Below are 15,930 nucleotides of genomic sequence, written 5' to 3' on the forward strand. Positions count from 1 at the left end.
TCTGCTCTACCTAATTCCACTTTCCTTTCCACAGATGCTCTTTCTGAGCAGGAGCACCCAGGTCAGGAGCAGATGCTGTGTGGTCTCTGGGAGTGCACATGGGCACCCTCTGCCCTCCTGCACCACTTCTTCCTCTGGCAACCTGCTGGTGGGGTTCTTGGGGCCCTGAGGTGGTGGCAGGGTCCAAGCCTTTGTAAAGGTGCCCTATGGGGAGATGGCTATTCCTTCGGTGGATTGCTGAACAGAAAGTGGAACCCCAGGCTGACAGGGGGCTCAGTCTTACCCAAGAAAAGCCTCTGACTTCTCAGGCCAGGCTCTCATCCAATTCTGGCCTTGGCCTGCTGCAGGAGGTGAGTGGGGTGCCAGAAGGAAGTGGAAAAGAAAAAGAGTCAGTGTCCTTTTTTCATCTCGACAGCTCAGAACTCTTCCTTGGGACTGAGTGAGGTTTCTGGGAAGTACTGGGAGGCAGTGGGCAGCAGAAGCTGCCTCTGGAACAATACCAGGGCATGTTCTGAGAGAGGAGCCAGGCCTTCTTATACTCACTGGCTGCTGCTATAGCCCCATGGCAGGAGTGTTGAGCAGGGGGTGCTCAGGAGAGGAGTGGGAAGCTGGCGCCCCAGCACACTGCTGCATGGGGAGTGGCCCAACCCGCCCAGCTCAGTGAAAGTGGCTGATGGATCTTGCTGACTCCATTCGGCAGGGGCCTGAACACTGGCCCAGGGCTCAGGCGGCTTCCAGACCCTCACTCACAGGCATGTTGATGTAGGCACTCAGCAGGGGTGCACTCTGGCCTTCCCGGAGCACCAGTACCTATGGAGGAGGTGCCATGGAGTTGGGGCATACACCTGGACCCCTGCTCTCTGTTCCCTGCAAAGGCCAAGCCTGCTTGTCTGCACTGACCTTAATGACAGGCCACTAGGGCTCTGCTGAAGGGATAGGGAGGGGGGGAGGCCTCAATTGTGCAGTTACCATAGCTCCACCCTGTAGCCCCTGAGGGCCTTGTCCATACTCACCCTTACTGACCTCCCCACGGTCCCACCTTCCAAGAAGTACCAGTGGATGGTTTACCTTGATGACGTCTGAGATGCCCTTGTTACTGAGACTCTCCACAAAGGTCTCCAGGGGGTAGCTGAGCCCTGGCACCAGCAAGGGGACCTAGGTTTGGAGACAGAGGATGCCCAGCTACTAGTTGGCAGATCACAAAATGTGCTTGTGCCTGCCATCAGCTGTGTCTCAGGATTCCTCAGGGTGGGCCAGGCCATGGTGCAGTGCTGGGAAGCCAATGCTCCAGGGCCACATGATGGGTCTGTGGTTAAACCTAGATTCCTACCAAGGCCAGGGCTGTTTCTTCTACATTCCAGAGTTTTAAGTTTCTTCTCCTTCTAACCTGGGCTGTGGGGGAAAAGCAGACCCTTTATTCTGTGATGACACTCTCTGGAGTAGAGAGGATCCCTTTTAGTAGCAGGAGCAGCTGGGAAGCAGGGTGGGGCTTCTTGGCCACCAACAATGTTGGACAGGTAGGTAGGACTCAGGCTCTGCTATTCCCTACCACCTTCTGTGTGGCTCCTGGGCAGGTTAGACTGGGAAAAAGGTGGCAAAGGCAAGGCCTGGTGCTCCTTCCAGATGCCCACCTGGTGTCTGGCTGAGTTGGTCTGTTGGCCACCTACTAGCCTCTGGCCATTTCCTTATCTTGATCTACTGGGGACTGGTGAGCAACTAATCAAGATCCTGCCCTAACCTACTGTACCCCATGACTCAGGGCGGGTTGTGGGCGTGGTTAAGGGGAGATCTAGTACCTTGAAGAAGGCCCGAGGCAGGGCATAGAGTGCCTCGTTGTACAGGAAGCAGATCAGCAGCCCTGTCACAGGGCGGACTGTTGAGGTGTTCTGCAGATGAAGCGTGAGCTTGAAGGTGGGCCCCAGGCCCTGGACCTGTGGGGATGGGTGGAAAAGGCCCTCAGGACCGAGGGCCTTGGGCACTGAATCCAGGAGCCTGGCCCTGTCTGCTTCTTCATCAGTGTCCTCAAGTTACCCCAACAACTGCTCTAGTGCTTTATCTATCTGCCTTCATCAAAATGCACAGAAGACAGACGGGGCTGCAGAGGCCTGGAGAGGAGAGGGCCTCGATGAGACCACCTAGCAAGTTGGAGGCAAAGCCAGCCAGGCTCATGGCCCAGCTCCCTCCTGTCTTTACTGCTGCTCCTGCCTGCTCCAGGCCTGTTCTACCTCCCACCCTTGTCCTGGTAGATGATATTTTCTCCCTTGCACCCTGAGTTCCTCTGTCACCCCTTCCTCCTCTATATCTATCCACTCTCTTTAGGAACTAAGTGATTAGAAACCTGTGAAGAGCAGACAATACACATAGGGACCAACTGAGAGCTGGCTGCAGCCTTGTGGTCACTCAAATTTGGGAATGTGTAGGCTTCTCCTCCCTCACGCCCAGGCATACTGCCTATGGCCAGACCAGGCTGGCCCTTCCCTGTACCAGGCGGTCCTATGGCTACTGAAGCAAACAGTGTTCTACTCTATGCCATTAGATCCCTTGAGGCTCCTGGGAAGAAATGTTCCAAGGTGACACTCTGTGCTCCCTGTCCCATGTCTAGGAGCACAACCCAGAACCAGGGGGCTGAAGAGGAAGTCTCCTTCTGTGGCCAGCCACAGAAGAGGGCAGTACAAGAAGCAAGATGGTGAAGGCAGCTCTCCCAGGAGGATATGGAGGGAGAAAGGGAGCCTGGGGCTTACTCCATGGCATTGGCTCTGGGGGCTTAAATGGGTGGCCCTCTTGACCTCTGCCCTCTGACCCTGATGCGCCCACACCTGGGTGCTCACCACAGCATGCAGCTTGAGCGGTTCCCAGGCTGTGGCCGACACGGGGCTCAGGCTGGACTCAAGGGCCTGCACGTAGGCGCGGGCTGCCCGGAGGCGCAGGAGGTAGAGGTCTGTCTGGAAGCTCCGGTGCATGGCTATGAAGAGGATATGAAGGCTGAGGCTGGAGGGAGGCTGCTGTGGGGAGGGTGTGAGATAGATGCAGTGGGCAGGACCTGCAGAAGCTGGGAATGTGGGACAGGAAGGACTGAGGCCAAGCCCAGCCTTTTGGTGACCCAGCTGTGGACTATGCCCTAATTCCTCTCCATTGGTTCTCCCACCACCTTGCTGTCTGCACATCTTAGTCTCCTTCTGTTCAGCTCTAAAGGCTAGTGTTCCCTGGATTCTGGGCCTTGGCTCATTCTCTTACTTTCCTTTGTCCCCTGGACAACCCAGGGCCTGTCTTGGCTCTGACCATCCCAAAGTGCAACAGCTGCTGGTCCCTATGAACTGGGACCTTGTTATTCCCATGTCCCTCTACATTGTGTGTTGTCTCCAACAGCATCTGGGCATCTAGGCCCGCAGCTGCTTAACTGCCCCATGGTCATCTCTCCCTGGGTGTCCTATAACACCTCAAGTTCAACACTGTGGAAGCCAGCCTCACTATCCTCCCCGAGTTACTGCATCACCGTCCCCCAGGCCACCTTGATTTACCCCTCACCCTAACCCTTTGGTAAGAGCAGGTAACTAACTCTTCCTCAGCTTGCCCCCAGAGTCCCCCATCCCTGCTCCTGCCAGCCCTCCTCTGTCCAGACCCAACATCTTGGTCTGTTTTTGCTTTTCTATTTTGTGTGAGGTGCCTTTTGCCATTTGGAAGTTTTGCATCTTTATGTTATCCCACTTATTCATCTTTCCTTTTTCTTCTAGTACTTTTTCAATTTATTTATTTATTCATTTATTTATTTTTTAGTTTTAGGTTGACACAATATCTTTATTTTATCTTTATGTGGTGTTGAGGATCGAACGCAGTGCCTCACGCATGCCAGGCAAGTGTGCCACCACTTGAGCCACATCCCCAGTCCACAATTTATTTATTTTAAACTTTTTTTTTTTTTTTTTAGTTGTTGATGGACCTTTATTTTATTCATTTATTTATACCTGGTGTTGAGACTCGAGCCCAGTGCCTCTCACAAGTGAGGCAAGCACTCTACTACTGAGTCACAACCCCAGCCCCAATTTATTTTTAACCTAACCAGAATTAACTTTTGTGTTTCATATAATTCCCTTAGAAGCAAGTTATCCTAATTGTACTTTGTGTTTTTTAAGAAACAGGGTCTCTATATGCGGTCCAGGCTGGCCTCTAACTCCTGGGCTCAAGCAATCCTCCCACCTTGGCCTCCAGAGTATCTGGGACTTTGTGTATGTGCTGTGCCTAACTCTAATCATGGTGTTTGTACAGTTGTGCCTTTCCCCACTAATCTGAAATGACACCTTTAACACATACTGACTTGCCACACCACACATACAAGGCCTTTTCTGAACTTCCAGGATATTCCTAAATGACTTCTGTCTCCTTCCACATCAGCACCATCAACTCCTACAGTTTTGTAGTTGATTTGCCATCTTATAGGGTAAGTTCCTTCATTTTTATTCCCCCAAAGTTCTCAGATTTACTCTTAGAATCAACTGATCAAGTCCCTAAAATGAACCCCGTGGGAATTTTTTCTGTAACTCTGCTATTTCTAGATTAATTCTAGAAGGATTGACAATTTTACCAGTGTGTCTTCCCACCCTGAGATTTGGTGAGTCTGTCCATTCAGGTGGCCTCTCATGTTTTTGAAGACAGTTTTATAATTTTCTTTATTAGGCTTTGTACATTTTCTTGTTACATTTGTTTTTAGGGATTTCTTTACTATTTTAAATGGAAACTTTTTCCATTATGTTTGCCAATTGGATATTATTGGTATATACAAAAGATTGTGATTTTTAAATACTTCACATCTGGTTACCTTTCACAATTCCCTACTTATGTTTCTGCTACATTATCACTTACATGTTCTAGGTTATAAAAGCCTGCTCTTTTCTCTGTCCTCCATTTTGTCCTTCAAACTGAGACCAAGATCCCTTTAAAAAACTTAGCAGGAAGAGTTACTGCTCTTTTTTACTTGACCTCTTTGCCAGTTCCCCATGCCCTAAACACACATATGAATGTAGTTTTGCATTCCTGGCCCTTTGGGAACTGGCTCCAACCTGCCTCCCCAGCTACCCGTGGCCACTCGGCCTCCTGGCCTTACAGCTACATGGCAGATGCTGTCTTAAATCCAGGTCAGGGCCCTGAGCTTCTATCCCAGACTCTGCCTAAATTGCCTTTCCCTCCCCACTGTCTGGTGGACTTGTAATTATCTTTTGGCATTAAGTCAATGTCACCTCTCTCTAAAGGTTTTATTGTTTCCCAGGCAAATATTCCTTATTGCCTTATGTGTATCAACAGCGCACAGAAACTCCTATTCCTGTCATACAACATGAAGTCTCCTTATGTAGGACTAGCCTACTTTAAGGAACCTGGCTCAAGGCTTGGCATGATCCTGTAATGAAAGAATGAAAAGGGAAAGTTGAACAAGCAGAAAAATCTTCATTAGTTTCTACTCTGAGAATACTTGCAGCTAGAAGTGACCGCTGCCCCTCCAACTTTTAAAGGCACCTATCCCTTAAGCAACGATGATATGTAGGTAGGTGCACCTCCCATGCTGCTCCTGACTTGTAGAGGTATGAGACTTGTTGGGTTGGCAGAGGTCCCCCTGACTGCCTAGGGTACCTGAGAACCATCCACCCACTTTTTGCTGTTGGGAACAATGGAGGAGGAGAAAGAGGGGGAGTCTTACCAGTGCCAGCCTCCCGTTCTCTCAGTGTCTGATCCACGTAGAGCCGAGTCTTTCGGGGCACATTAAGTTTTGTGGCTTGGGCTGGTGGGGGGCCCACCTCACCTGTGCTCTCCACAAACACTGCTGTGCGCTTCAGGATCTTAATTATCAGGCCACCACCTAAGGAAGTGAATAGACAGAAACCGATCTGTCCTCCCCAGTTCTATTCGACATTCCCATTCTCTCTGCCAAAAACAATCAACTTAATAGAGAGCCATTTCTATACAGGTCTGTCTTTCTGACAAGACTCTGGAAGGAATGCAATATGTCTCAATAGTGTTCTACCATTAATTCACCCAGCAGCTCCTTGTGGAGTACTGAGACATTCCTAGTACTGTGGCAGGTACTACAATACTTGCTGTGGAGACCCGACCCGACCTAAGCCTGGCCTCTGGGCAGCAGCATCCAAGTACTAATAAGCTGTCTGAATGGCAACTCAGACCCTGACAGGATGTGTCTGTAGGCCCATCTTTCCATATTTGGGTCTGTTTGTGTTTCACCTCCTTCTCTCCTCTTTCTCCAGCCTGGCCCCTTCATTCCAATACCAATGCCAATGTCCTTGACAGAACTGAGTCTTCTCACCTCGAGTAGTCATGACAAGGGTGTTGTCCTCCCGCCCATAGCGGCCAAAACAAAGGCTGGTCACTGCATCCTATATGGGAACATCAGAGTTAAGCTGAGGAACATCTTGGAGAGAAAAGCAAGATGGAGAAGATGAGGAAAACCCTGGATAAAACAGGTGAGAGGTGAGGAGAGGCCTGGGGGCAATGCTGCCACCAAAATACTTATTTCCCATCTCCTCTCCAACCTCACTGCCATGGCCACAGTTCCAGACCAAACACCACTGGCCCTGACTTCTGGGGTAGTCTCCTAATCAGTCCTCCAGCCTATTGTTGACCCCACTCTGTCCTTCGTAATGCTGTGTCTGTTGCGTTTGTGAAAACCAACCTCCAATAGCTTTTGTCCTGTCCTCCTTATCAGAACACTTAGGCCTTTGACATCAGACTCCAACCTGCCTCATCCACCAGTTTTCTCCTCTGTACTTCTCCCAGCCACCTGCCCTCACAGCACCTGAAGGCCCAAACCTGTTGCTTTTAGATTTTACAGTGAGACCCAGGATAATTTATACCCACATATGGTTTCACATGTGATACACTCTGAAATTTCTATCCTATTTTTTAAAATGTTGCTGACTGTAATCCACTAAATTGATTTAATGACTCATGAGAGTATAAAAATCTCTGTTCCAAACCCCATCAAACCGCCTGGATTCTTCCATCAGAGTGCTTCATGACTCTCAACCTTTGTTCATGATGCCCCGTCTGGAATATTCTCCCTCCATTTGTCAACTTAGCAAATTAATTTACCAGGTGAGTGGCCATTTGCTCTGTGAAGTGTCCCATGAGTTTTGTCCTGTCTACCTTTCCCCTTCCTTCCCCTGGTCACTGGCCCCTCTCTGCTTTTCCAGCCTTTGCTCTGCTGCAGGCCGCCTTGTGTGTTCACATGCTGCGTCTGGAGTGCTGGTTGTTCCCATAGGTTGTGAGCTCCCTGAAAACATCATTTCACACCCCCCCACCTTAAATGGTGACTTGTACATATAAAGTGCTTGAAAAATGTTTCTGAAATGCTTCATATATGGTCAGGAGAGGCAGCTAAAAATATTCACAAGTGAGATTGGGGCAAGGAGGGATCAATAACAGACGCTGAAGCCAGAGTGGGACTCACCGGGGTGCGGATAATGTTGAGCAGAGCCTTGTCACGGTAAATACGGACCTCTCCATTGGCCAGCCCTGCCATGACAGCCTGTAGACCCCGGGAACGCTGCTCTAGGAGGTTCATGGTCAGGATGGCAGCAGGCATCTGTACAGTCCACAATTTCTTACCCTGGCAGGGAACACAGAGTCTTCGGGGGCTCAGGGATTGGAGTAGGAAGAAGAAGTGGCTTGAAGTTGTGGGGAAGGAGAAGCCAGGAGGTCTTTCCAGCCAGGGGGACTGGGGTGGACATGTGTGAAAGGGCTGGGGCTTGCCAAAGGCCACACCTTGTGAGTAAAGCCGTGTAGACTATCTTGGGTGCTGCCCACCACCAGGATCTTGTGTACCCGGACAAGCCCCACAGGCTGGGAACTCAGCTCAATGCAGTACTTGGGGCGCTTGGAGTCTCTGTGGAATAAAGACACATTTATACTGCCCCAGAGAAAGCTCCTCTCCAATCCCTGGCTGACTCTTCTCCTTCTAAGCCCTACAGCCTAACCAGCCCAACCTCAGAGGAACCCTGGCCCCAGAGCAGATGCCCAGGGGATTGTTTCCACCTCTCCTGCGTTAGTAGATGTGTGACTTTGGAAAACATCATGTGAGTTCTCTACCCTGTTCCCTCCTGCCCTTACTCTGGTGACCTATATGATAGCTTGACATTTCACAGAGCTTTCACTGAGCTTATTTTAGACTGTCTAGCCAGTGCTAGTAGACTTGGGCAGTTTACCAATTTATAAGAAAAAGATGTAGAGTTTGCTCTGGTTAGAAGCCAGTTTCCTGTCCTTCCAACCTGCTTCTCTTATCCAGAAAGTGGGGAAAATTCCTGCTTTCAACCACAGGCAAAGTCCTACGTTTCCCTATCACCAAGTCCAAGTCAAGTCATGGCCCATCTGAAGACTGACAGCCCACTGGTCTCTGGGCCTCTTTCTAGTTACTCTCTGGCCAGCAGAGTAATTTTTAATCTTTTTTTTTTTTTTTTTTTTTGAGATTGGGCCTCACTCTGTTGCCCAGACTGGTCTTGAACTCCTAGACTCAGCCATCCTCCTGTCAAGTAGCCGGGACTCCAGGTACATGCCACCAGGCCCAGTTTTCCTCACATTTTTGAGCAACTGATTCACACACCCCTGGATGGACATTCCTGATCACCTTAACTATGGTACTTTTTACCAATAAGCCTGCATTTTTCCTCCATTACACTCATCCAATTTGGAATATCTTGGTTTGTTGACTTTAACACATGCCTCTTGCATGAAGGAAGGGACCATATTTATAGTGTTTTGTTTATGAGCATAGCCCCGATTCCTTGCACAGTGCTTAATAAATGGTAGGTGCTCAATAAATATTTCGGGAATTTAAAAATGTTGCATGAAATATAAAACTAGAGCATAAGGAAGTGTCACATACATTATAAATTGATATAACAAATACAAGAGACTTTCTATTTCCTTGCTTTCTGACTGCATTGCTCACCTATTGTGGCTACCTCACCAGGCTCTTGCTTTGCCAGTCCTTGTCTCACAGCCTCCAGATATTCCCTCTGTGCTCATGGGCTCAGTCTCTTTTATAAAACTCTCAGCTCTTTTCATTCCCATATCAGAGTCCCCAAGCCCCCTTGTTCATTTGCCAACCCCCTGAGAAAACCAGGTTTCTGTAACATTCCTCTGGCCTGGAGGCCATGGCTACCTTCTCAGGATATAGATGTTCCCATTTCGACAGGCAGCTGCAAGCCGGAACTCTACGTCAAACTGGCCAGAAACCTCCAGGAAGACTGGGACGCTGGGAAGGTTCATCTGCAAAGAAGAGGCTCAAACATCCTGCTTTCTCAGAGCCCCAGCCCCTCCCTGGTTTGAAGTAACTCCTTTGAGTCATCTAAAAATCTTCCTTATCTCAAGTAACTCCTTCCTTGTCCAAACTCCCTGTCTCCTCATTTGCTCCCTGCTGTCACAGGTTAGACTCATATAATTTTTCTGGAGGGAAACGTGGCAATATGTAGCAAAAGTCTTTTAGCCTATCCCTTTGGCTAAACTCTATTGCATCTAGGAATAGAGTTTAGCCAAAGGGCAGTATTTCTACAAGCACCCAAAGATGCTCGGGCAAGGATGTCTACTGCACTGGTGTTCCTAGTAGTGAAAAAAATGAAAGCAACTTAAGTGCCCAACAACAGATGGCAGGTTAAATAAATTAGGCTACTCTAGATAATGGATATGTGTGGCCTTTAAAAAGGCTGATGTGGTTTTAATCATGTGACCATATCCTTAATTGATCATATCAATATGAAAAGAGCTCATTACATGATCCTGTATTATAATCCTGTTTTTTTAATTTCTTTTTTAAAAATGGGACTGGGAATTGAACCTTGGGATGTTCTCCCACTGAGCGTGTTACACCCCTAGCCCTTTCTATATATTATTTTGAGATAAGGTCTCACTAAGTTGCTAAAGCTGGCCTTGAACTTGCAATCCTTCTGCCTCAGCCTCCTGAGTTGTTGGGATTATAGGCATGCTCCACCATGCCCAAACATGGTCCTGTTTTTTATAAACATGTAAAGTTATATATCTATATCCATATAAGAAACTGTCTCCAACCTGCTTCCTTATCCAGAAAGTGGAGAAAATTCCTGCTTTCCAACCACAGGCAGAAGGATATTTGCCCTCCAAATTTTTTTTTTCTTTCTTTTTTTGGTACTGGGGATTTAATCCAGGAGTGCTTAACCAATGGAACCATCCCTAGCCCTTTTTAATTTTTATTTTGAGACAGGGTCTCACTAAGTTGCTTAGAGCCTCACTAAATTGCTGAGGCTGGCTTGAACTTGCAATCCTCCTGCCACAGCCTCCTGCCACAGCCTCCTGAGCTGCTGGGATTAAAGCAGGTGCTACTATATCTGGACAAAATTTTAATAGTAGATTTCTGTGGGTGGTGGGATTTGGGGATATGAATTCAAATATTTTTTTCTTCATGTTTATCAATAGTTTCTAATTTTTCTACAGTGAATGTGTCCTACCCAGAACTATGTGGGAGAAAAGGGAGGGACTGTAGCCTGGATCTTGGGTGTTCCCAGGGTCAGTCAGACCCAACACTGACCTTGGCCAAAATGGTGAAGGCTTCAGGGTCCAGTACTAGGATCTCTTTGTTCTCAGTGCCCAGCACCAGGCATGACACGGCATCCTCATCAGCCAGGTTTTTCTTCAAGGTGATCATGGTGGTGATGACTGTCTGCAGAAGGACTCTAGAGGTCACTCAAGGAATCCTACACCATCCCCCAGATATCCCTGATGTCACAGGAAGGAAGAAAGAAGGCAAAGAAAGAGGAGGACGAGGACGACAAGGAAGCATCAGAGATGTGACAGATTTATGTGCAAACATGTTTATGCAACAAACCTAACTTCCTCACAACAACAAAAGGAAACAGTAAGTCAATTATGAGCTATCTCTGTGATCAAATCAACGTGGACGTTTCCTAAAAATTATGTTTTAAAAAAATCAATGACATAGGGAATGCTTCTAATGGGAGAGAAAAACAATAGGTAAAGTCACGTTTGTAAAATCACAATTTAAAATATATAAACATGCTGGAAGAGGGCTGGGGGTCTAGCTCAGTGGTAAAGTGATTGTGTACCATGCATAGGCCTTGGGTTGTGATTTTATATATAAGGAAAGACAATGATCATATACTTCAGTGTGAAAAGGGCACATTATATGATCCCGTATCATGATCCTGTTTCTTTCCTTTTTAAAAAAATATTTATTTTTTAGTTGTAGTTGGACACAAGACCTTTATTTTATTTATTTATTTTTATGTGGTACTGAGGATTGAACCCAGGGCCTTGCACATGCTAAACGAGTGCTCTACTGCTGAGCCACAACCCCAGCCCCTCCTTTTTTTAAAAAAAATGGTACTGGGGATTGAACCCAGGGTGCTCTCCCACTGAGAGCCCTTTCTAAATTTTATTTTGAGATATGGTCTCAAACAACAACAAAAAACTGCTGAAAAGTTAAGCCCTCAAATACAAAGACTGTTTATCTCTGACAATGAAATCATGGAGGGTTTTTTAGGATTACAATGGACAATTTTTTTTTTTTTTTTTTTTGTACAGGGGATTGAACTCAGGGTCACTTGACCACTGAGCCACATCCCCAGCCCAATTTTATTTTTTATTTAGAGACAGGGTCTCACTGACTTGCTTAGTGCCTTGCTTTTGCTGAGGCTGGCTTTGAACTCGAGATCCTCCTGCCTTGGCCTCCGGAACTGCTGGAATTATAGGCCTGTGCGTCTATGCCCAGCCCGCACATGTTCTTTTGTAATTAAAATTAGACAACAAATAAGAAAAAGGATGCTCACTTTCTAAGGAATTTCTCACATGAATATTAGCAGAACCAAAACATTTATCTTTGGGAAAATTAGCTGTCCACTGTGTGATCATCATTAAGAACAAAAAATAGGGATCATTCTCAGCACACAGGATTAAAGGTCACAGAGACATGGATGGACATTAGTGTTCCCAGTCACTTAACCATAACACATGCTTGGGAAAATTGTCCCCTTCTCTTCCAGATAATTAATCCATTTCTCAGTTTGAAGAGTACTCAAAGATGCTAATAACTAAAGACCTGAGCTGTTGATAGGCAGGAACGAGCAATGATTCTCAGAGAACTGAGGATCATGTTAACAGCGCAGCATGTGTTGGCCAGCACATTCAGTTAAGGTGGCCTCTACAGGTGTGGATGGTCCCATGAAAAATATGGAGGGAATAAAAGGGAAGCATTTCTTGCCCAATGTTCAGATGGAATGGCTACATAAACTAACTAATAACCAATGAAATAATCAAGAGCTACTAAAAATAAAGGTCTGGTTTTTTTTTTTTTTTTTGCAGTACTAGGGATTGAACTCAGGGTTGTTCTACTGCTGAACTACACCTTAGACCTTTTCATTTTGAAACAAGATCTTGCTAAGATGCTGAGACTTCAAACTTGTGATCTTCCTGCCTCAGCTTCCCAAGTAGCTGTGATTCCAGATGTGTACCACTGTGCCTGGGCCTAAAAATGGGAGTTCTTGAAGATTATTTGAGGTTCAAAATTTAATGTTACATACTCAAGGGAAGTAGAATGTACAGGACTATTTGTGAAGGAAATGTACCAAAATGATAAGAGTAATAATCTCTGGTTAGTGAAATTAGAGTCATTTACATTTCCCCTTTACAATTCTCCTTATTTTCCAAAAATACCTTTACCCTCAATAAAATAAAAGCTATATGCAAGTTATATAAGATTATATATTTATGTGTTAAAAGCTGTAACTGTTAACTGTACATGTAGAAGGTACTGCTGTTTTATGACTCTATATATGTGGTGTGGCTGGAAAGGAAACTGCAAACTCAAACTGGTCTGGTTTGGTTGTAGAACTTGCCACTGATGTTATATGGTTTAAAAAAAAGTAAATATTTTTTACAGGGTAATAAAAAGAGAAGGGGGTGCCAGGCATGGTGGCACACATCTATAACCCCAGCTAATCAGGAGGATCACAAATTCAAGGCCAGCCTGAGCAACTCAGCAAGACCCTGTCTCAAAACTAAAAAATAAAAAGGGCTGGGAATGCAGCTCAATGGTGAGCACCCATACCAGAGTGGGGGTGGAAAAGGACAGATAGATGGATGGAAGGAAGGAAGAAAGGAGTGTTACCTGCCGCTTGATGGTCTTGGACTTGTGTTGGTTCACAAATGCCTCCATTTCACTCAGCTCTAGATGTAGAAACCTGGACACAGAGAAGTGGTATGTCCATTTCCCAGCCCAGTCCATGGCCACTCCCTTCCCTTGGCTCTTCCTAGGATCCTTACCTGAGTGACTGTACAGACAAAGGCACCTCTGCCTTCTCCCTGCAAGAAGAGTGGCCAGTATGGCAGGTTTGGTGGAAGAATGGCCCCTAAGGGTCAGAGCTTTGGGATGCAGGAGTGGGGGTGGGAGGGGTCATGGGGGAGGTGGGCTCTCACCGGATGCCCTCTAGCATCTCTTTCAGGGTCAAGGGGTCTATCCGGTCCTGTGACAGCAAGAGAAAAAAGAAGAGCCTGTGAGCTCCAGCATCCATGTCCTCAGGGAGCCCACACTTCCAGGGGTTCCTCTTCCTTTCTACTTCCCTCCCAACTTTCTTGCACTGAGCCCCAGCTTCCTTGATTTGAATCCGGCCTTGGGGCCAAGGCCACCCACATTATCCTCCCTCAAAGTCCCTTACTCTCGCTGCTTCTAGTGCCCTACTTTCCTCTTGTGGGCCACTTCTTTCTTTGGTTTCCCTCACTCCACAGATGGGCAAGAGTGTGGCTAAATGCAGAGGATTCTCTGAGTTCTGCTCTTCAAAAGCCCTGGTTGAATGCCTCTCTGGGAGCAACTGCTTAGGGACTGAACTAGCACCTTACCCAGAAGGGCCACCTCTGATGCTGTTGGAGATGAACTATGGCCAACCTCCCACCACTGGCCCACCTATGCGCCCACTCTTCCAGCACAGAGCCTGGCCCTCTTCACCCTATGCCATCTTTGCCTTCTTGTTCCCATGCCCAATGTTGCTTACCTCCTTAGCTTGGTTCCAAAGGTCTTGTTCCAGAGGGTTTAAAGATAAAGGGGGAAGACTGAACTTGAAGTAGGGCCTAAGATTCTTATATATATAGACACAAGGGCCTGAAGCAAGTGCCAGAGCTGGAGTCCGGGTCTCGTGTTGTTCCTCCATGAGGAAGGCAGCAGCAGCAGCTGGCAGAGCAGGCAATGGGTTTTCTGCCAGCACTGTTGGTCCTTTGAGCACCTTCAGACGGGGATGCTTCCCAGCAGGGCCAAGATCTCCCACCACCAGCTGCAGGGAAAAAATTGCTCATCCCAGGCTCAGGGTCCAAGAGATCTCTCCCAAGACCCTCTTCTTGGGCTGGGCCTTTTTACTAATGCTCATTTCTTTATCCTCATACCAACAAAGGACTTGCCATCAGGCTTATAAGTCATGTGCCTTTGGGAAAGTTAATCAACCTTTCAGAGCTCAGGTTTCCTGTGGGAAGCTGTTCTCGCACGCGATTGGGCACCTCCCTGACTGGGTGTGAGGCTTTCCAGCCAAGCAGGGAACACCTAGGTACTTCATGATACAAGTGGTGAAAACCAAATGAGATAATGAATTACAGAACCTGGTAAGAAATAGCTGGCAGCTGATGTTTTTATTTATCCATTCATTATTCATCTCTTTTTGTCTCCCCCCTTTCATCTAAGACCTTGCACATAATACACAATTGCTCTACCACTGGGCTAAAAACTTATTTATTTGTATTTTTATTATATTTATATTTAAATTAAATTTAAAATTTACCTTTTTATTATGGAAAATTCCCAATCACAAAGAAAAGTAGAGAAACTTGTACAATGAATCCCCATAAACCCATTATCAGCTTAGGGCTGGGGACAGAGCTCAGTTGGTAGAGTGCTTGCCTTGCATGCATAAGACCCCTCCAGCACCAAAAAAAAAAAAAAAATCACCTCATGGCCAATCCTAAAATCAGTGGTCTCTTGATAAACATAAAACTCTCACTTCCCTCCAGACTTTATTGTCTGCCCCTAGCTAAGGAATTTGCTCTTCCAGCAAAGAATCATGTCAAGGTAACTAAATTAAAAAGCAGTTCTTGGTAGAATCCCCAACAGCATTCTGTTGTGCTTTACAAACTTCTTTAATCTGGATTAGAAAATCAATAGGTTTCTTTCACTTTAGAAGCAAAAATAAAATTAGCCCTAAAAGTGCATCCTTCACTGTACACGTGAATTCCAGATTATGCTAAATCTCTTTGGAGCCAACGGAAAAATCTCACTTTGGGGTACTTCCCCACCCCCAACTCTGCTGGGGTGACTGGTTTACCTTGTACTCTCCGTCCCCGTGCAAATCTGCCAGGGCTGGAATAAACAAAAAGACCATAAATCAGAGTCTCAAAATCCTTCGCCATGGAATCTTACTCCCGCACCCTCCTAGCACCAGGGGTTCCCGATTCCAAAGACTCACCCAGGCAGGCGGAAAAGGTATGGATGTTGGCCATGGGGTCGTAGTGCGCGTCCAGCCATTTCGAATTGGCCTCATTGCTGGAAATGGGGGGGAAATTGGGGAGTGGGTCTCACGCGAGGGTAAGGAAACTTTGGGGGAGCTAGTTAATGCCTGAGACCGAGGAGTGCAGTGAGCTCTGAACGCCTGGGTCCGGGTCCCTACGGCTCACACTTGCACTCCTAGGGCAACGGTTTCCCTTCTCCCAAGAGTCCTTCCAGGACTGTCAGCGCTGCGCAAGAGCCGCAGGATCCCGGAGTCCGGCGGCCAAGGCACCCTCGTTACACGTGTGGGAAAGGACACCTTGAGAACCCGGGCCCTCACCTCTCAGCTAGGCCGCTGTCGGAATCAGGTGAAGACGCAGCAGCCATCTTCGCAGACGTCGTCTAGGCAACTGGCCCCGCCT

At 47.1% G+C, this 15,930-nt stretch overlaps 1 protein-coding gene across 1 annotated transcript; it reads right to left on the minus strand.

The window, feature by feature from the left end:
• Positions 1–343: 343 nt before the first annotated feature.
• Positions 344–15,909, minus strand: Bbs1 (Bardet-Biedl syndrome 1). The gene is made up of 17 exons (XM_026396491.2): positions 15,849–15,909; positions 15,489–15,565; positions 15,348–15,382; positions 14,034–14,309; positions 13,462–13,508; positions 13,309–13,347; positions 13,154–13,226; positions 10,559–10,690; positions 9,161–9,267; positions 7,765–7,885; positions 7,451–7,609; positions 6,308–6,377; positions 5,687–5,845; positions 2,829–2,962; positions 1,797–1,931; positions 1,069–1,155; positions 344–810 (listed from the first exon to the last, which is right to left on the minus strand). The coding sequence occupies exons 1-17, from the start codon at positions 15,893–15,895 to the stop codon at positions 724–726; spliced, it is 1,785 nt and encodes a 594-aa protein (XP_026252276.1). The 5' UTR covers positions 15,896–15,909; the 3' UTR covers positions 344–723.
• Positions 15,910–15,930: the final 21 nt, after the last annotated feature.

The sequence above is a fragment of the Urocitellus parryii genome, chromosome 4, assembly GCF_045843805.1.
Source record: "Urocitellus parryii isolate mUroPar1 chromosome 4, mUroPar1.hap1, whole genome shotgun sequence".
NCBI lineage: Eukaryota > Metazoa > Chordata > Mammalia > Rodentia > Sciuridae > Urocitellus > Urocitellus parryii.